The sequence below is a fragment of the Dipodomys ordii genome, unplaced genomic scaffold (genome assembly GCF_000151885.1).
Source record: "Dipodomys ordii isolate 6190 unplaced genomic scaffold, Dord_2.0 Scaffold113, whole genome shotgun sequence".
NCBI classification, from domain to species: Eukaryota; Metazoa; Chordata; class Mammalia; order Rodentia; family Heteromyidae; genus Dipodomys; species Dipodomys ordii.
The window spans coordinates 5,650,883-5,671,976 of NW_012267329.1; the positions used below are offsets into that span (position 1 = coordinate 5,650,883).

The following is a 21,094-nucleotide window of genomic DNA, read 5'->3' on the forward strand; positions in this document are numbered from 1 at the left end:
GCTTCTAGCAAGAAAGAGATCAGGTGACAAGCAAGAGCTAAGAGACAATAATGAAGGCCAAGCTGAGATAAGATTATACTGTAAGTGGTGAGTTTGTACTCAGAGCACCTTCATTCAAATTATTCTTGTGACTTACTAGTCAGTAGAAGTGAGACAAAGCATTTAATCAATCTATGCTTTTCCTTCCTCCTCTGAAAAGTGGGGAGAATGTAAGAACATGGTAACCTCAAGATTACTGTGCTCAATAAGCTAAGATGTAAAGCTTAAGTTTATACAATTATCACTAATGGTTATAAGTGATACTGTTATCCATCATCATCACTGTCACTAACATTGTGGCTTTTTGGTATATGATGGAGAACAATGTTGAATTTTATCACTTGTCTTTTTGGCATGATTTCTGATGACCAGATGACTGCTCTACAATCTAGTTTACTACTGAAAATAAGGCACATTTTCTACCCATAACAGTGACTACATTGGAAAAGACAGATGATGTATTGGTACTATGTATGGAAGTGGAAACCCTATTCACTCCTGGCGGGAAGGTAAAATGCCATTTCTGTAAACAGTTTAGGAGTTCATTCAAATGTTGAACATAGAATAACTATACGGGACTGGGAAGGTGGCTCAGTGGTAGAGCGCTTGCTTTGCATGTCTGAGGCCCTGGGGTCGATTCCTGAGCACCACATAAGCAAAAAGAAAAAAAGCCGGAAGTGGCACTGTGGCTCAAGTGGTAGAGCACTAGCCTTGAGCTGAAGAGCTGAGAGACAGTGTCCAGGCAGAGCTCAGGCCCCACAACCAGATCCCCCCCCAAAAAAAGAATAACTATAGGAACCAGAAATCCCACTGCTAGGTACATAGCTGCAAGAAATGAAAACACACTCTCACATAAAAATTTGCACAAGAAACTAGTAATATCCCCAAATTGAAAGAAAGCCAAACATCCAAACACCGGTAATTAGATAAGTAAACACTGGCAAATAGATAGCCCTGGTAAATAAGATGCAGTACTGTAGTGAAATACTAATTAGTAATTAAAGGGAAAAAACTCTAATGATCCATACAGTCACATTGCTGGAATTTGAAAACATCCTAAGTGAAAGAAACCAGCCACAAAAGAGCTTACATAGTATGATGTCACTTATGTGAAATGTGCAGAAGTAGTACATTTATAGACATAAACTGTATTAGTGGTCTCTCAGGATGAGAATGAACAGTGAATGAACATGAAGAATCTTCCTGGGTGATGAAAATGTTATAGAACTGATTCACAATGTTGGTCCTACAACTTTGTAAATTTACTTTAAAGAAAGGAATTGTACATTATGTATAGTTTATATATCACAGAGAATCACATTATATAAAATATAGCTCAATAAAATTATTTTTAAATGAAGGGATGAAGAGACAACTGGAGATAGAGGAAAATATGTTCTTTATTTTGTATAAGCAGTAAAGAATTAAAATAATTAATTATATAAACACCAGAAAAAAGCAAAAACCAACTAGTCTGCTAATAAGTCTCCCAGTGTTTGCTTATACCATAGTAATCTTCAACTAAACCCTGTCAGGCTGCATTATAACATTCTTTTTAATACAAAATCATATTTATTTGTCTATTACTTAACATAGAATCTGTGTGTCTTTGCTTAACAGAGATTTATATCCAGATTTTTTCCCATTGAATTTTTCCCAATGTGGAATGGTTTTAAAGGCATATGAATTCTTCAGCCTTTTGAAAACACAATTTGATCATTTTGTATCAAAAATAAGAAATGTGTATAAGCTAAGTCTGGATCTAGATACTGAACATCTTGGAAAATTACTAATACTGTTTCTGGATGATTGAGGCACCGATTTCCTTTACTCTTCTGCTCATTTAAAGTACTTTTTCTTCAGAAATTAGAATGTGAAACTTTTTCAATGACTATTATGGATCCAACAAATAAGAGGGAAGAGAGAATGTACCACTTAAATTTTTAATTATTTGGGCATTATATAAATAATTTACCTGGGTCTATAGCTTTTTAAGAAGAAAGTTCTCTCATACCCTTTTGATCTCTTCTACATATTTCTATACATATTCTGAGATGTTTGTATTTCTGCTCAATTTTCTTTTCCACATCTTTGGCATAAATGACATTTTCTTGTGTTTCCCAATCTCTCCTATTATTAATCTGTTATTCCCCTTTCTTTCTAATTCCTTTGCAGTATAGTCATCATTTTTTTCTTGATATATTTTTTCTTGGTCTGAAGTAAACTATTACTTGTTTGTAGTTTAAAGAAATATCCCCTGGTTTCATTAGTACCATCTTTTTAGTTTTGATTTTTAAGTCAATTTTTGTTTTAATTTATTGATTTTTTTTCCTTTGGTTTTATCAATATTTTGCTACTGTTTCTTTGGGTTTGCTTTATCCATGTTAAGGTTCTTAGAGTCAATGTTTGGCTTGCTTTTGTTATTACTCTATTTCCAATGACAAGTTATAGTTAGAAATGCTCACCCAAGTATAGCCTTGGCTGGACTCTCATTCCCATTCTATTCTCAATGTCTATAATTTCAGCTCCCAGTTTTTACTTTTATTTTTACTCAAGAGCACTCTAAAACAGTTTAATTGTAGGTGTTTAGCATTTAGTTACTATTACTTATTTGTTGATAGTTTTATTGTATTGTAGTTGGTAAATGTGGCCCATACAAATATTACTTTTCAAATTTAATGTTTCCTTTATCCAATCTGTCCAGGCAGGAATCTGTTGGGTTTTTAAAAAATGTTTTCTGAACATAGTATTTTTCTTGGTGAATACAAAATGCCAGAAATTTCTAAATTAAACATTTAACTATATATTACTTGTCTCTTTTATATGGTTGTCTATTTGATATATCATATTATATGATATATCATATTATGGAAGTATGGAATTCTTCCACTTCTGAGGTTTTCAACTGTCACATTTGATTTTATACATTTAAAATTTCTTTATTAATTAAAAATTTACGGCTGCTGTCTTTGTTATTTGTACTGTTTATGAATATAAAACAAATCTCATATAATGACTTATTTTTGCACTCATTATGTTTATTTCAGGAATATTAATTCAATTAGCCTCATTAACTCAATGAGGCTTTGGAAAAAGAGATGATAAGGACAGTATAAAAGCTACGGACAAATATTTTGTATTAACTAATTTATTTCATTAAACTATTTTCCGGACATTGAGAGAATCAGGTAATATGGGGCAAATTCCGATGATAATCTTCTAACAATTCAATTGCCTTACTACCTACTTCTTTTCTGAATCAAATCTGATGGCTATCTCTAGTACCATGGGACATGATCACAAACCCTATACTACTACCATTTACTATAAAGGAATATGCTATGATAGAGTGCTTGCTTTGTGAGTCTTCTCAATTTAAATTTCCAATTCACACCAACTGGGATGACTGGAAGATGCTTGTGATTTAGTTGCTGAAGTGTAAGATAGTAAACAAAACAAAACAATGAAATAAGAAAGAGCTGCGATTTTAATCTTCATCAGTATGCCCAGAGGATTTTCTCAAACTGGACCTGTAAGGACTGAATTTCTCCCCAGAGAAGGCTCCAGTAATCCATACGCTATACTCCTCTAGTGTAGAGTTAGATTGAATGCATGGCACATGGAAGGAGAATTCAAGGAACACTGGGGATTTTCTAGTTCTCTTTGTAGATGTAAGGTCTGTACAGGGCAGTGCTAGCCTTGAGCAGAAGTGCTCAGGGACAATGCCCAGGCCCTGAGTTCAAACCTCCTTGAATACCAACTGGGACAAGCCATCCCAGCAACAAGCACCTAAACTCAGCCAGTCTGAGGAATAAGGGAGTATGGAGAGGAGTAAGAGGAGATGATGTCACATCAGCTACTTTGGGCCTGCCCTTTCAAAATTAACCAGAGCCAGGAGGTCAGTAGAAGTAAGAAGCCTGCCCATCCAATGTCTATACCTGTCTACCTATTAACTGGACAGGAATTTATATTCTTTGTTACCTGACTTCTCCTCTACCTAGTCGCCAGATATCAAAAGTAGCTAGGGACATTTCTACCAACATTTTCAGCCCCAAGCTCTTCCTCTTACCATTTATTTGCTCTCTAGTATTTTTTTTTCAGTCCCTCAATGCCTCAAGAGACTTCTCCAGACTTCATCCAAGAGACTTGCCTCCTCCAGACTTCATCTAAGGACTCAGCACCCAAGTGACAGCTGCTGCCTGCTGCGTTCTCCCAGAGGGGACCATATCTCAGCCTTCTACCCCTACTGTCCATGCCCCTTGCCAGCAGGAAGCAGCCAGAGAGGATCTTCATCCTTTTTCATAATTATCAAAAGGCTGGAATGTAAGGTCTGCACAGGGACACCTCCCTTCCTCTTGGCTAAGTCTCTACCCAGTACCTGCGTTACCTAGGCACATCTGCATCTGCAGAGGTCACATCTGAATTTGATGTGGCCACACCTTTCTCTGCCCAGACCCTAGATAAGGCCTAAACCAGGCCCAGACGCTCTCTTTCCCAGGTCTCTTTTCCCAGGTCTTTCCCAGCCACATGGAGGGCCAACATGGCCTGGTAACAGCCAGAACAATGAATAAACCTACCCCTTACCTGAATACCATGTACATGGTGTGGTTCTTACTCGGCAACCTCTTTTTAAAAACCTAACAGATACTCTGAAATAAGATTCCACAAAATAATGAATTTTAGCTCCCTCAAAAATTAAAGCAATACACACAAAGGATTTTAAAGCCCAAGAAGAAAGCTGACTTATAAATTCAGGGTATTGTAGTAACGTTAAATCTAAAGTAGCCATCACAGTGTAAGAGTTTAAGGAAGAGCAGGCAGCCATGTTTTCCTCATTCCTTCTGAAATAATCTAGGAAACCTGCAGATCTGGTTCAGCTTTATCAGCAATTGACATCATATCATTTGAAAAGAATCAAAACTGAAAATACATTTAATAAAACAAATACAGTTAATAAAATAAATGCATTCTTTGAATAAATGTTGAAAATATTTCTAATGTGGCCTTCTCATTTATGCCTAGCTTCTTCCTCTATTTTAGGGATTTTTTTTTTCTCCAAGATTTTTTTTTTTTGGGGTCCGGTCATGGGGCCTGAACCTGGGCGCTGTCCTTCAGCTCTTTAGCTCAAGGCTAGTGCTCTACCACTTGAGCCACAGCGCCACTTCCAGCTTTTTTCTTTTTTGCTTATGTGGTGCTGAGGAATCAAACCCAGGGCCTCAGGCATGCAAGGCAAGCGCTCTACCACTAAGCCACCTTCCCAGCCCCGGATTTTTTTTTTTTTTTGAGAAGAGGTAAGTACATTGCAAGATAGTTTATACTCTCTAAGAATCAAGTGACTGCATTTTTCTGTAACTTTATGGCCTAGAGTTCTTATAGAGTTTATTTACCACATCGTTGGTCATAAATAAAGGACAACTGAGAATCATATTACATGCATAGTAATAAGTTGACCATGGTTTCAGTGTGCAAACATATTACAGTTGCACCCTACAGCTATCTTTTCAACAGAATTTATTACTAGTTGTGCCAGTAGCGGCTGTACCCACTAAGAATTTAAGGCTTCTCCCACTGTGGTTTACAAAAGTGTCAAAGATACAAAGCAAATGCATTTTTTAGATCTGTATTTCCTCACCTAATATATTTCATAAAACTTTTATGCAGCTAATGTGGGCATAAATTTTGGACTACATTAGCTGGAGGCTGAGGGCTTATATCTGTAATCCTTACTACTCAAGAGGCTGAGTTCTGATGATCACAGTTCAAAGACATCCCAGGCTGAAATGCAAGAAGCGGAGTTGTGCCTCAAATGGAATTAAGGTTCTAGCCTTAAGCACGCGTGCGCGCGCGCGCACACACACACACACACACACACACACACACACACACACACACACAGCAAAAAAAACCAAAACAAACAAATAGACAAAAAAGGGACAGCATTTGGGTCCTAAGTTCAATTCTTAGTACCAGCACTAAAAGGCCATTAATGCCTATCTTTTGGAACCCTGGCAACACATCAGACTCCTATGCAGAGATATTTTCGATGTCATCCTGAACACTCAGATTCAGCAATCAGGGCTGTGAAGTCGTGCTCTCAAAGTTTCCCAGATGCTTTAAATGTACCGCCAGAATTGAGAATCTCTTTCCTAAGACCTCTGAGTTCTAAGGAGGCTTAAGACTCAATGGAGTTTTCCCCTGTTCACTCCCAGTAACTCTTTCCCAGTTGCCACCCCCCCCCCCAGCCCAATCATCTTCCCTGGATATCTGCACCAGCTGTCAAATACATCTTTGAACTTAATGTGTTGAAAAATCAATATCATTTCCCCATAAGGCATGCCTTATTTCCCGTAGTAAACTAATAAATCATAGAAGTGTTGTCCCTGATACATGTACCAGACATTTGGGAATCAGGATCTCCTATTTCATATTACTATATTATTTTACCTTCTAAATAGCTTTGGAACGTATCTACTGCCTCACAATGCTGCTTTTGCATGTCTGCCTAGTGTACCATATGTTTTTGCTGAGCTCCCCCAGCTTTGAACCTCCCATTGCTTTGACCACCACTGTGCCAACACCAGTCATCCTGCAGACAGTTATCGTTCTTCAAATCACTCCCCCATTCCTGGAAAAGTCCATTTGCTGGCTTACTTACTATCACTCTCTCTAAAACCACTCTCCTCGTAATTCTTGGTTAATTCAATATCCATGTACTGATAACACTTTAAAAAACACCAGCCCTTCAGTTCTTTGTGCTCCCTTTGGGTAATTTGCCTTTCACTCTACCCCAGAACCTCACAATTGATCATGTCCTGGAGCTGGGTCATATCAACAGCTGCAGCTTCTCCACCATCATTATTTTAAAAAAACAAAAACAAAAAACCTCACTCATCTTCACTGCATTCCCAACCATCACCCTACCCCACAAGACCTAGGACTCATTAACCCTACCATACTCTCAGGTTTCCACTTTTTCTCTCTTTCTCTCAATTATCTTCCAGTCATTCTACTCACCTCATGTAATACACCCTCACCTGTTTGCCATTTTTCCATTGTAACAAAGATGCATAACCCCTGTTTCATAACAAACTTCCTCTCTCTCTCTTCTTAGCCTCGTACAAACACTAATGAACATGATAGGAGTAAAACACACATGCTAGTGAATTTCACTAGAAATTCATGATCAAATTTTCAGGGAGCCTTTAATGTCACCTGGCAATCATGCTCCACTTCCCTGACCAATCTACTCTTCAACTGTCTTAGATAACCATTATCATCCTCATCCTCATCCTTGTTTCTTGCTACTTCCTATTTCACAGGTAATAGAAGAGCAATCAGAAGACAAACTTCATGAGATCCTCTACCATATATACCTAAACGTGGCTATATATTCTGCCTTGACTCCTTGACAAGGGGCGAACTATTTAAAAACATTTCTACATGTCCCTCCAGCAAATCAATCCTCTGCATCATTTCTTCCTTTTCTCCAGCAAAGTTATTGTTCTTTCCTCTAAAAGCCATGCTTTGAATCATCTCTTCTTTCTGTTCACAGAAGTTTATTATTTTCTTCTCCCACATTTCTCTCTCTCTCTCTCTCTCCCTGTCTCTCTCTGTCTCTCTGTCTCTCTCTGTAGGAGGTGGGGGTTTGAACTCTGGGCTTGGGCGCTATCCCTCAGCTCTTCAGCTCAAGGTGAGCACTCTACCGCTTGAGCCACAGCGCCACTTCCGGTTTTCTAGTGGTTTATTGGAGATAAGAGTCTCATGGACTTTCCTGCCCAGGCTGGCTTTGAACCATGATTCTCAGATCTCAGCCTCCTGAGTAGCTAGGATTACAGGCATGAGCCACTGGTACCCGGCTCTCCTCTCATTCTCTTTTGAACAGATTCTAATCAGACTTCTGTCGATATGGCTTTCTTCAAAATCACTTAGTTTAAGGTTACCCACGGATCTCCATGTGGCAGTCCTGGTCAGTTCTTAGTCCTTATCTATCTCATTTGATCTATCAGAAATATTGCATTCTCTCCTTTCAAGAATCCCTTGAGTCTTTTATCTATGATTCAGAAACTACCATAAACATAGTCATTGAGGTTGGAAATGGCAAACAATGGCCATGTGGAGTATGTTAATTTGTGGTATAAAAGAAAATTTTTAAAAAATTTTAATGGAGCAATGTTTTCTCAACCAAAAATAATAATAATACTTTCTCTACATTCAGGAGACCACATTCCTGAGTTTTCTCTCAGTCAACCTGCTGGTCCTCCACAGCCTGTCATTGGTACCCTTCATACCTCTGTTCTCTAAGCACTTAACATGACAGTAGCAGCTGATATCTCTGCTGGGTCCCTCCTCTTTGATGCACCTTTTTCAGCTTGGCTTCCAGGCCAATTAATATTCTTACTTGAATTCTTGCCCTCATTTCTGCTCTCTCGTTATTAGTCTTCCCTTCTCCAACCCATTGGGGAGTTTCAGAACTCCGGCCCTCTCCTCTATTCACACTGCCCTCCCCCATGCTTTCAGCTAGACTCATCTTAATATCATTTATAGGCCAACAACTCCCACATTTATACCTCCAGTCTAGTCATCTCCACAACTCCAGGCTTAGATAGCCAACTTTCTACATCCTGTTTCCCTAAGTTGACTCATTAATAAGCATTTCCAACTTGACACAGCCAACTGTGAGTTCCATATCACTGACTTCATCATGTCTTAGAACTCTACTTTCTCCTAGGGGCCCAAAACAAAATCCTGGAGTCATTCTTGATTCCTATTTTTCACACTCTACATTCATCCAGCTCTACCTTTAAGCTGCTCAGTCAGACTGGGCCAGCTCTGAATACTCCACTGGATATGACTGGTCTACGCCATCACCACCTCCCACCTACCTCCTCACAATAGGCTCCAAAGTTCTCGCATTCATTCCATCCTTATGATTCTGCTTACTTTCTCTGCCCCTCCCTTCCTCCTTCTTCAAGACAAGGCTAGCTTTGACCTAGCCATCCTTCTGCCTCAGTCTCAGTACTGGAATTACTGTTGTATCACACATGCTGTGCTAGAATGTTCTTTATATGTAGGTCAGAGTGATTCTTTCTAAGTCATGTGTTCAGCCACTTTCTGCTTAAAACTTTTTATTCCTTTCCCATCTTCCACTGAGTTAGATGAGGCCACAGTGGCTCATTTGGGCTTGGCATTCATCCTGCCATTTCCTCTCTTACCTTACCTCTACTGTTCTACTGTTCCCCTCCTTGCCAGGTTTGCTACAATCCCACTGTCTCCTGGATAATACCTGGATATTCCAGGCATGCTTCTGCATCAGGATCTTGCTTTCCCCTGACGTACGCATGCATACTTTACTCCTACATCTACTTTTGACATTTATTCATAAGCAACTTCTCAGTGATACCAGTTTAGCCTCCAGACCTTATTGACTTTCTATGCTTTATTTTTCTCCTTATCACATGATATTACCTAATATACTATGTGGTAATTAATTAATTTATGTACCATCATCTTCCTCCCTTCAACATGAAAGTTCCACGAGGGCTAGCTTTTTATTTTCTGTTTGTATGACATTGCTGTATATACTACTGTACACATGTATGTAAAGTGCTGTATCTAGCTATACAGGCATTGTGTGCCTAGCTGTATCTCACATGGTGACATTTTGGTTTACAACAAATTATATATATATATATATATATATATATATATATATGTATGTATAGGTCATATATATGTATATGTTATGATATGTATCATCTATATGATGATATATAGATATATACGTCAGAACATATTTCTTTATGTTCAGACAGCTAAAATATCCCTAAGCAACAGGAATATTTCAGCTCCCTTATGATCTTATGAGACCACTATCATTCATATATATGTATATATCATAAAATATAACATATATATCATCGATGTCTATATATATGATATGTGTACATCACATAGAAACATGAGATATATAGTGTATATATTATACATATATATCATCTTAATATCATTTATATGCCAACAACTCCCACATTTATACCTCCAGTCATCTCCAAATCTCCAGGCTTATATAGCCAACTTTCTACATCCTGTTTCCCTAAGTTGACTCATTAATAAGCATTTCCAACTTGACACAACAACTCTGAGATCACTTCCCTCAAACTTCCATGTCTTAGAACTCTATTTTCTCCCAGAGCCTCAAAAAAATCCTGGAGTCATTCTTGATTCCTAGATATGATATATATGTTATCATATATATCATACAGATGATATATATCATCTAATCATCTATATATCATCTATTTATCTCTATATATCTGCATCTCTATAAATAGATTATATATCGTCTCTATATGATATACATATATCATATATAGGCATGGATAATTTATGTTATATATTATGATATATACATATATATGATGTTAGTGATCCCATAAGGTTATAAACAAGCTAAAATATTTCTGTTGCTTAGGTATTTTAACTGTCTGAACATAAAGAAATATATTCTCACACAAGCATACTTCACTGCCACTTACACAAAAGTACAGCACACAAAGTTCTCCTCAGTACATAGCATTTGATAATAGTGATAAATTGCTATGTTTATGTATTTACTATACACTTTGCAGTTGTCCTTTATACGTTTGATACTATTACTTACATTTTAAAATGCTTACTGTAAAAAGTGTGTCATTTATACTAACAGCAGCCTAATACATCTACTCTCATAGCCTTGTGCTTGCCTGCCTAGCAGGCAGGATGTTGGGAAAAGCCTCATCAATAAAGGCTATCACATCACATCTGGGTTTATATGTAGGCACAACAATGAAACTGCCTAACAGTGTGTTTCTCACAATGCATTTCTGTCATTATGTGACTTGTGTGTGGACCTAGAACAGTCTGGCACAGAGTAGATGTTCAATAAACATATGAACACTAAATGAACATCAGGCCCAGTTATAATCTCACCAACCCACCTTCATCCAGGGTCCAGAATAATCTAGTGAAGAGATAAATCTGCTTATCTAGATGTTTAGCTTAAAATACTTCAATGATTCTGTAATACTACAGCTAATTCAAATTGAAATGTCTTTAGTAGCAAGGTATGCCCCATAAAGGTGACAAGCAAACTAGATATGTATGGGGGTAATGCATAGGAAAAGTAAACAGTATGTGATGCGTCCAAGGGCATTCAATTCAATTATGTTAAAGAATCACTTCTTGTACTAAGACCAAGGAACTATCCAATGGCTTGGCGGGCATTGGGCAGGTCTCCTGTATTTACTCCCTCCTGGGCTCCATAACATTAAAGGACATAGACTGTGTATGTTCACAGACAAGGCAATCGCAATGCAACTGAACACACTGTATTTTTTTTTCATTATTGAATAACCAGGCAAGGAAGCAAGATGTCACTGTTGGCATTGTCAGAAATTATAGCTAGAACCCAGATGTTCGAACCAGATGTCTGAACTTGCTAAAGGCGGTTTTTACAACTACATGAAGTAATTATACTTGAGTTACAGGGTGACATGATTGGGAATCTAAAATCAGTAATCTTCCATTCAGTGATTCCAATCTGTCAGTACCTCTGCTTGAACAGGAAGAAAGAACATCATCACCACCAACTGGAGCATGTTTCCCATGAGGCCCCAGGGCGACTGGCAAAGCTGGCCTCACAAAAATTTCTTCCATCCCAAAATTAGAAGTACTTGGCTGAGAATGGATTCTTTGGGCTTATCACGGAAAACCATACTTTCAAGATTTCTGTATCAGAGCGCCCCCAGCCCAGGCCTCAATGGACTCTAACAGTGGCGTACAAGGATTTCCATGATTTTCCTCATCAGTGTTGATCTCTACCAGAGCAGTCTCATCTCAAAATTCTCAGCACACACTGAACCTGGCCTATTCACAAGTTCCAGGCAAACTGCTCCACCTAACTACAGACTTCTCTAGGAAGCCTACAGACCTACTGAAGACAGCTAATTACTTCCCCCTCTCTTCCCGCACTGTATCCAGTTCATCTCTCCCTTCCTGCGTGTATCTTAATTGTAATTATTATTTTATCTCAATTCCATAGGGGCAGGAAGCTTGTCTAATGTTTCTTTGAATTACTGATGCCTAACCTAGCACATGGCACTTAAGGGGCACTCAATGAATGGTTTTTGAATTCAACTTAATTTTAATTAGAAGAGATTAATCAGGTCAGTGCAGCCAACATAAAAACTGCCATAGGAAGAGAGTAAAACGGGATAGAGTGGAAAAGAAAACATAAAGAAAAAAGGCAAATGAATTCCATAATTTTTCTTATCTCCTATAATGACAGTACTTTGAATTGGATAATGAAGTTTCAACAAATCTTTATTTATTGACACATCTTTGAATTTTTAAAAGACAGTAAGTTATAATGGATTGATTATAACCAGAAACTTGAGTTTGCTATACAGTGCTCTTTGATAGAATATTTACATTCTAAAGTCCATGAGCCAATTTGATAGAATATTTATGTTCCAATTAATGCAAATTGGTAAGAAAAACATCAAGAGTCTCAAAAGAAAATAAAAATAAACTGGCACATGGGAGGGAATGTGCAAAAAAGTCACAGAAGTATAAATATAAGTATCTGAAACATTCAATCCTACAACAATAAAGCACAACTAGGTAGCTACTTAAACTCAATTGAATTAACAATCTTCTTCCCATTAAAAACCTACTGATAGTGAATTTACTCTTGATACATTGCAAATGTAACTGACATGGATCTACTAGAAATCAATTTGAGCCCACTATTGATAGCTTGACATTTAAAAATTCTCCCCAAAATAAGCAAGATATTATAGACATAAGGTATTATTTACACCAGGAAGAAAAAAAACTAGAAGCTAAAAATGCCTCCAAAAATGGTTAAGAAAGGTACACCAGTTCCTTGAACAGATATAGCAATCACCACATCAGAAATAATGCAATTGGACAATAATTATTGATCACAGGACACCACCCACTATAAAAATGTTTATTGAGTATTAACTATGTGTTAAGCATTATAGTACGTGTTTAACATTCATTATGAGTGAAGTTATAGTATGAAGTTGCCAGTTTTAGCAAATAAATACATCAGAAGCCACGCTCAATTCTAATTTCAGATGTTTATCTGAAATAACTACTTTATATATTGTGCAACATTATGCATTGTTTAGTTGAAGTTTAGATTGAACTGTCATCCTATATTTTATCTGGATAACTAGTAACCTATGATACTTGTAATCAATTTTACTGATGAGAAATGAAGAATACATGGAAGTTAAATGTCCTGACCAGGGACATCCGCTAATACTGATAAAATTCAATGTTTGTAAAAACAGGTAGAAGAGAAATGTTATCTAGAGCTGACTGGAGGTAGGTAAAATATATGTAATTCCCCATGGACCACAACTGAAAGGAAACAGGGATCAGTGATACAACTGCCAGCATTCCCTAGTTATGAAGCCATTGCTTGAGTGTTGATTCTGGCCACTGTGCTGTCTCACCATCTATTTCCCATTTCATAGATGAAGAGTGAAATCTTTGGTTCAAGTTCACTGAAATAGCAAGTGCAGGATCCAATTCTGACTCCCCATTCTGACTTCAATCCTGACTCTTGCTTATTTTACTTTGTCATCTTGGTTTCCTATGTGGTTCCTTTTTAAATGTTCAGGTGCAAGTCTACCAATGTTGATATAAAGTGTTTTCTCTGAAAAAATACATGTACCAGTATGCATGACTATTTCAAGCACATCTGCAAAGCCCAGTCTTCCATTTAAAGCCATTCCTAGAACCAACCAAATGAACATTTCTCAAAAGTTGTGATGCAGAATTGGCGCTTCCAGGAAGATCAATTATTTCCACAAATTCTAGTCATAACTTACCCTTTTAATAGGAGACTGATCTCCCATCATGCTTCTCACTTAGCTCCTCCTTTTTTAAATATATTCCTTGGCTGGGCACTTGTTAGTTCCTTCAAGTCACTTGGTGAAGAAGGGATTTCTAAGCTTTTTCTGTAGAAAAGCCCACATGCACATACAAACACAGACGTATTCGGATGCTTTTCCAGTGGAAGCAACACCTGTGCTCTGTACATAAGAGAGAATTTGAGGGTGATTTCCCCTAGCTGTCAGCTTAATTCTTACTTCAGAGCACAGCCCACATCAAAAAGCGTGTGCTTTTGATTGTTTATTCTCAAAGAGGCAGCTGGCCACAGGGCTGCCTGTGATGCCTTTACCACAGTTTGCTTTTGTTTTTTTTTCCCCCCTCTTGATAATTGCTACCTCATGACTAAACCACTAACTGGTCCATGTAGAGGAATCCCACAGAGATGAAAACACACTTGTTTAAATACAATATTTATGAAGAAGTCCTAAAATGTCACTGAAGTAAATGCAAATGAGATCTCCATATACTGTGGATCCAATATGCCACTCATTCCTTTAGAAGACTCTATTTCCTGATTGCAATTAACATTAACTTTTAAAAATTAGTCCCATTATGCATATTCATACCAACAATCTATTCATAAATATCCAGTGTTTTAAGACTGGTTCTCTCCTGACCATCTTGGAAAATGTGAATTAAGGCTAGTATTTAATCATGATGATCATTTTAAAGACTTTTTCCCTTTTTTTTTTTTTGTTAGTCATGGGGCTTGAACTCTGGGCCTGGGCACTGTCCGTCAGCTCTTCAGCTCAAGACTAGCATTCTACCACTTGAGCCACAGACTTCTGTATTTTTTCTCTGATGGTTTATTAGAGATAAAAGTCTCACATACTTTCCTGCTTGGGCTGGCTTTGAACCATGATCCTCAGATCTCAGCCTCCTGAGTAGTAAGGATTACAGGCGTGAGCCACCAGTGCCCAGCGACTTTTTCCTTTAAAAACCATGTTCAATGATTATTTTACATGTATATCTCCTAATAGGTGATTTCGTTATCATTCAATACAAGGTGGCATTAGTAAAGGCCCTAGCAGGTTTTACTAGTCTAAATGAAATACAATTTGGACAAGATCTCTTCCTCTCTCCTCTTCCTCCCCCCCCTCAATACTAGGGTTTAAACAATTCTGGGTCAACACTTTTTTTTTTGCTCTGGTTACTTTTGAAACAGAGTTTTGCTTCCTGTTAGTGAAGGCATTTTGACCATGATTCTCGCATTTTTTTTACTTCCCACAAAATGCTAAGGATATTCTCAGCTTCTTTATTTATTTATTTTTTAAAGTTTTTTTTGTGAACATACTGTACAGAGGGGTTACAATTACATGGGCAAGATAATGAGACATTTCTTATCAAGCATTGTAGCCTCCTCCTTTGTTTCCCCTTCCCATCCTTCCCATCTCCCCCCCCCCCCGCCCCCTCTCAACTTCTTTTGAGATGGAGTCTTGAGGATTTTTTCTGCTCAGGCTGGCCTGGAAGCTTGTTCCTCCTATTTTTTGCTTCCCACAATAGCTAAGATGACAGACAGGTACATGTCATCTCATACAGTTACACATTAAGAAGCCTGATGGATAAGCCCAGTCTGGCCTCAAACCACAATCCTCTAGATCTCAACCTTGTAAATAACTAGGATTATAGGCATGATCCACCGGTGCCTAACTGGATCAAATTTTCTTAACTGGGTTTATTTTCCTCTTCACATTGGGTAAGTATAATAGAATATCATGATACTTTTAAGAAATTTTAAAAATTTGTTAAGTACTGTCCAAAGAAAGTTAAGAATCTATTAATATGGGTGCTAAATATACAGGGGTGAGAGTCAAGTTCCCTAGGATTTTTGTACCATCTTTCCTAATTTTTCAGGACAGAAATATAAGCTAGGCTGAGAAGAGCTGAGTGGATTAAACCTAAGACCTTTTTTTTCCCTCAGAAGTTGTCCTCCATTTGGTTGCACATCCAAATCAACTGAGGAACTTAATGTACTGATCCTAGACCCCACCCTCGGAGACTGATTTATTTGGTCCAGGGTATAACTCTATCCATTGCTAGATTTTTGTTGTTTTATTTTTATTTGTTCGTTAGACCTTCTTAAGTATTTCTAATGTATAGCCAAAGTTGAAAACCATTGACCAAAAAAAACCCACTTTTCCTAGAGAGGTAAGTGATATTTACCTGGAGAGAGAATTCACTAATGATATGACTAACGGCTCTGCTCTGCAGCCCAAGCTAACAAACATTAGTACAGACACTTGAGTACAGACACGAGGAGCATGTACAAACAAGCATCTCCCAAATACAAAGGTGAAACATAAACAGAAAACTAATGTCTAAATAACAACTCATAACTCAAACACTAAGATGAATTTCTATAAACTACATACAATTTAACTTACACGTGGTGATTGAATCCATTACACAATTACAGAAGAAACAAAGAGTTCTAAGAATGGCTGTTACTAAAATACCTAGGAAATTTTCATTGGGCACGATTCCTAAGTTCATAGTAAACTCAGGCCTAGGTATCCAATGACTCCACATCCATAAATTTAACCAACTGAAGACCAAAAATATTTGGCAAAAACAATGCACCTGTGCTAAACATGTATAGACTTTTTCTTTTCATCATTCCCTAAATACAGCATAACCATTATTTCAGTAGTATTTACATTGTGTGGGTATTATAAGCAACCTAGTGATGACTTAAAAGAGGTAGTACATGAGTTATACACAAACACTATATTAATGACTGAACATTCTCAGATTTTGCTATCATAGTATGCGGTAGGGGGAGGGGGTGGGAAGCCATGTTCTCGAACCAGTGTCCTTCAGATTCAGGGAGGTGTGTGATATGACCACCTAAGAAACTAGTCCCACTTATATTCACGTCTTATTTTAGTTTACTTCTCCTATCTAGTAATCATTTTGGCTATGCTTCTTGAACTTTAATGTGCCCACAGCTCTTAAGGATCTAGTAAATGTATAGAAATTTTCAGTAGGTCTGAGATGGACTGACATCCTGTCTAACAAGCCTCTACATACTGTCAGCCCAAAACAAGAGCACTGAGCATCCACGTCTTAGAGAGCTGTTAGGAGCACAATGAAGTAAGTACATAAAGTACTTGGTACAGCCAGGCTATGGCTCATGACAGTAAATCTAGCTAGTCAGGAGGCTGAGATCTGAGGAGCATGGTTCAAAATTAACTGGGCAGAAAAGTCTGTGAGACTCTTACCTTCAACAGAGAAAAACTACTTTGTAAGTGGAGGTACGATTCAAGTTGTAGAGTACCAGCTTTGGGCAAAAAAACCAGGCAAGAGTTTGAGGTCCTGTGTTCAAGACCCAGTTCGAGCCAATAATGAATGAATAAATATATAAAACAAAGTGTTTACTATAGGCATGAGTAGTACCATAGAAAAGAAGGACCCTAGGAGAGAGATGATAAAATATAATTTAAAACTATTCTTTAAACAATTTATTTAAAACAATTCTTTCTTTTCCAGATGTGGAAACAGAGAAGAAATCCAGAGAAGTTGATTGGTACCCCCTCCCAGCCAAAGGTACATAATGGAGAAAAGGGATGAGACTAATTGTTTCCTAATGCAGAAAGTACACTGAAGATCAATGAGTAGGTGTTTAAGAGAGCTTTCAGTTCCCTACAAAGGAAAACCTTTTAGCATCAAATGTTGCTCTGCAACCAGTTAATCTCATGACAGTAAAGCCTCCAGTTACAAAGTAAGGGCACAGGCAAGTTGGTGAGGTTAAAGAAGATAACCAGCTCTCAGAATATTCTCCAACTACAGGACAGCTTGGTTGCCTAAAGAGGAATCACACACTTAGTATGGACCAAAGGTTCACAGAACACAAACCTCATCTCCCTCTCTAGTCTTTCTCTTTCCAAACCTCTGCTCAGTCAGTGGAGTTGCTTAGATCAAAAAGCCTCAGAATACTCTTTAACCCATCTTTTCCACCTTCCATACCCTGCCCCTAAGTTCCTGTGCTTTCAATATGGTCCATAATCCAGGACTTCTTACTACATCCATTACTACTTTCCTAATCAACCCTTAATCCTCACCTCTTCCTGGGTTTTTCTCATCATTGCTCTTCTACAGCATTCTCTCAACAAAGCATTCGGTGCTGCCACTTCAGGTATATATTTCATTCAGAGTAAAACTCAACGTCTTTAACTGATTATAATTCTCATCACTTTCCATCTGCAGCTACTGCTGAAGTTACTCTTTCCTGAATCATAGCAATGATACTCCTACCTCAGGACCTTTACAGTTGCTCTTTCTTCTGCCTCAAGTGTACCAGTGTACAAAGCTACCATCCTAGATACAGCATCATTCTTCTGGGAATTAGATCAGCTTTTCTCCTTTCAAAATGAACTATAACTAAAATCTTTAATAGAGCCCGAGAAAACATAGCTACCACTGGGTAGCCCTGAAAAAGACAACAAGCAGAGAAAGCTGGAATGTGGCACGCAAGCAGACAGAAAAGGAAGTCACCTATTTACAGGATTCTTTGGGGGACTAGTGTTAGGGCAACTATCCATGGGTTGTTCTAGTTTACACAGAGGAGAGCTAGTGAACACTATTCACATGATATTGTGCAGTGCAGCTTCTTCAGCCACTCAGCTTTTCAGGCTGGGAGATTAAGGGCACTCTTGGCTTGCGCAAACAGCTTCAGAGGGATGGAGATAAATGCATCTGATGTAAGAATTAATGTGAGTACCGTGAGGAAGGAGGGAAGTGGAGGGAAATCGGCCTGAGCCCAAGTGCCCTGAAGGAGAAGGTGCACTTTCCATGCTCATCTTTGGCCTCATTTCCTCTCACCTAGCTCTTGCAACCTCCCTCCCCTGTCTCAAGAGCAAGCTACTCCCTAAACACAAACCAAAGAGCTGGAGGGGCAGGAGCCACCTCCGAACCATGTGCCCTAGTTTAAGAAAACAAAGCCCTGGCTTTCTGGAACTCAAAGAGCAGCAAGGAAGACAAGTCCTTCTGTTTCTCAGCCAAGCAACCTTTCCTCTTAGAAGAAGGATTCTGGGCGATTCTGTTTCCATGACGGTTCAGTTGCAGGGGACTGATAGAACCCGAAGACGTGGAAACTGGCCCCTGGATTGAAAGAGCTGAGGCAGAACCCTGGCCAAAGGATTTGAAACGTTAAACACACAGTTCAGACACAGGCATCATTTGTCCAGCTTGTCTAGAAAAGTCAGAGGATGGTTTATCTGAGATAACAAGGAAAACTTGAGGGAGGGCCTGTTTCAGACGAGGAAGTGAGAGCTTTCAGCCCCAACATACAACTGCTTTGGGTAAAGTAGGTTGGCAATAGTCTTGGTTCTGCAGTAGAAGGACACAACTTCCCAGTTTAGGGTCATGGTCATGCTCCTGGGTCTCCTGTACAATCACATCTAGCCGTGCGCTGCACACAGGCTGGATGCTACACCTCTGGAATATCACGAGGATGGATATTTCTGGACTTAATTCTTCCCTTTCAAGTAAAACATAGTGGTCATTTGATAAGCTTCACTAATGAAACCACAAGCAATGAAAAAAATAGCCACTGGCTACAAAAAAAAATCTGAGGAGTAAACTTTTAAAGTTATCTTCAGCTCCTCCCCTCCCTCCACAAACACACACTCGGAATATCTACTAAGAATATACTACTTAAGTCAGGATCCCTGTGAATCTCTTCAGCAGTTAAATAATTCTCTCCTTTGATCCTTTGGGCAAATGCAATTTTATATAATGGACTGGCTGAAAACGAGGTGAAGTCAAACAGAATAATTTGCCCAAATGATAGCTGCTTGCCAATATTTATACACAGGAAAAATATCAAAGGCCATTTTCTCGTCCCATTTTTAACAGTCTAACCACAATATGCCCTTCTTTGGATGCTCTAAAGCACTTAGGTGGGGAGGCCATTTGAGAAAATGATTTCTCCAGGTGAGAAGCATCTCTGGGAAATAACATTTGCAAGAAATGTATCTTCCAGAGATCCAGAATAAGAAGACAAGGGAGACCCAGCGTCTTGGGGGGGGGGGGAGCAAATCACTTCACTGATAACTCCCTCCTCCAACCTAATTGGTCAAATGCCAAAATAAATGAACTTTTCAAAGTTAGGAGCTTCGCAACTTTCACTAGGGATAACTGCAGGTGCCGAGCCACGCATGGGCGAGCCCACCCACCACTGTTAGCTAGTTGAACTGCTGTGGATCCACCTTGGGAGGCCCAGGCCCAGGTCGCCTCTGTGTTTTGCGACCCACAGGGAACAGATTTAGGCTCCGCAGCCCAGGGCCCGTGACTCCACCCCACCCCCACCCCCCACCCCAGATCCTGTCCCACCCCAGATGGAGGAGAGAAAGTAGGCGCTAGGAGCGAGGAGGAGCAGCTCCCCGGTGGGATTCAGTAGCAGCCCGACTCCCAACTTCCCCAGAGTTTCCTCGGGGCTCCTCTTTCTTCTCGCTGCTCAGGAGGCCTCCGCGGCCTCCCCAGGCTCGGGGCGCAGAGCCCGGGAAGGGCTTAGGTGAGAGCTTGGGAGCCGCCCCCCACCTCCAGGAGCCCGAAGAGACCCAGTCGCGGGTGGCGGGCGTGATTTCCTCCACCTCTATCCCAGCCCACCCGGACTCGGCCTCCGCGCAGCAGACTCCGCGCGCGGGTCCCCGCCCGGTTCCAACACCGGGCTACCGTGCGCCGCTTTTTGATCCCCCCCGCCCCGCCCTCCATCTCCTAGCTCTGTGATCACTCCGCGCCCTCCGCAGGTCCGCAAAGATCTCAACCCAGGCCCCGATGTGGTGTGCGGTCCCCCGGCCCCGCCAAGTCCCATCCAGGGGCCCTTGCTCGCGCCCGGCGGCGGCGGCGCCCGGCGGCGGCACTCACCTGGGTCGCGGAGCCGAGGTCTCGCACGGTCCCGCAGGTGGTAGATGAAATCTTGGCAGCTGTCGTGCTCCAGGGCCCCGCGGGCACAGAGCTCGGCCAGCAGCTGCAGCGCTTGGTGACAGAGCGCGTCCCTGGCCCCGGGCATCGCCCCCCCGCATCCTCGGACCGCGCCGGGCAGGCGGGCGCGGGAGACAGCCCTCCGCCTGCCAGCTCACAGCCG

At 39.8% G+C, this 21,094-nt stretch overlaps 1 protein-coding gene across 1 annotated transcript in view; it reads right to left on the reverse strand.

Moving 5' to 3' along the window:
• Window positions 1-21,094, reverse strand: part of Syt9 (synaptotagmin IX) — a 132,529-nt gene extending 111,435 nt beyond the window's left edge. The window contains exon 1 of the mRNA XM_013028693.1: window positions 20,875-21,094. Within this exon, the coding sequence (XP_012884147.1) occupies window positions 20,875-21,019 (145 nt within the window). The 5' untranslated portion in view covers window positions 21,020-21,094. The remainder of the gene's footprint in view (window positions 1-20,874) is intronic.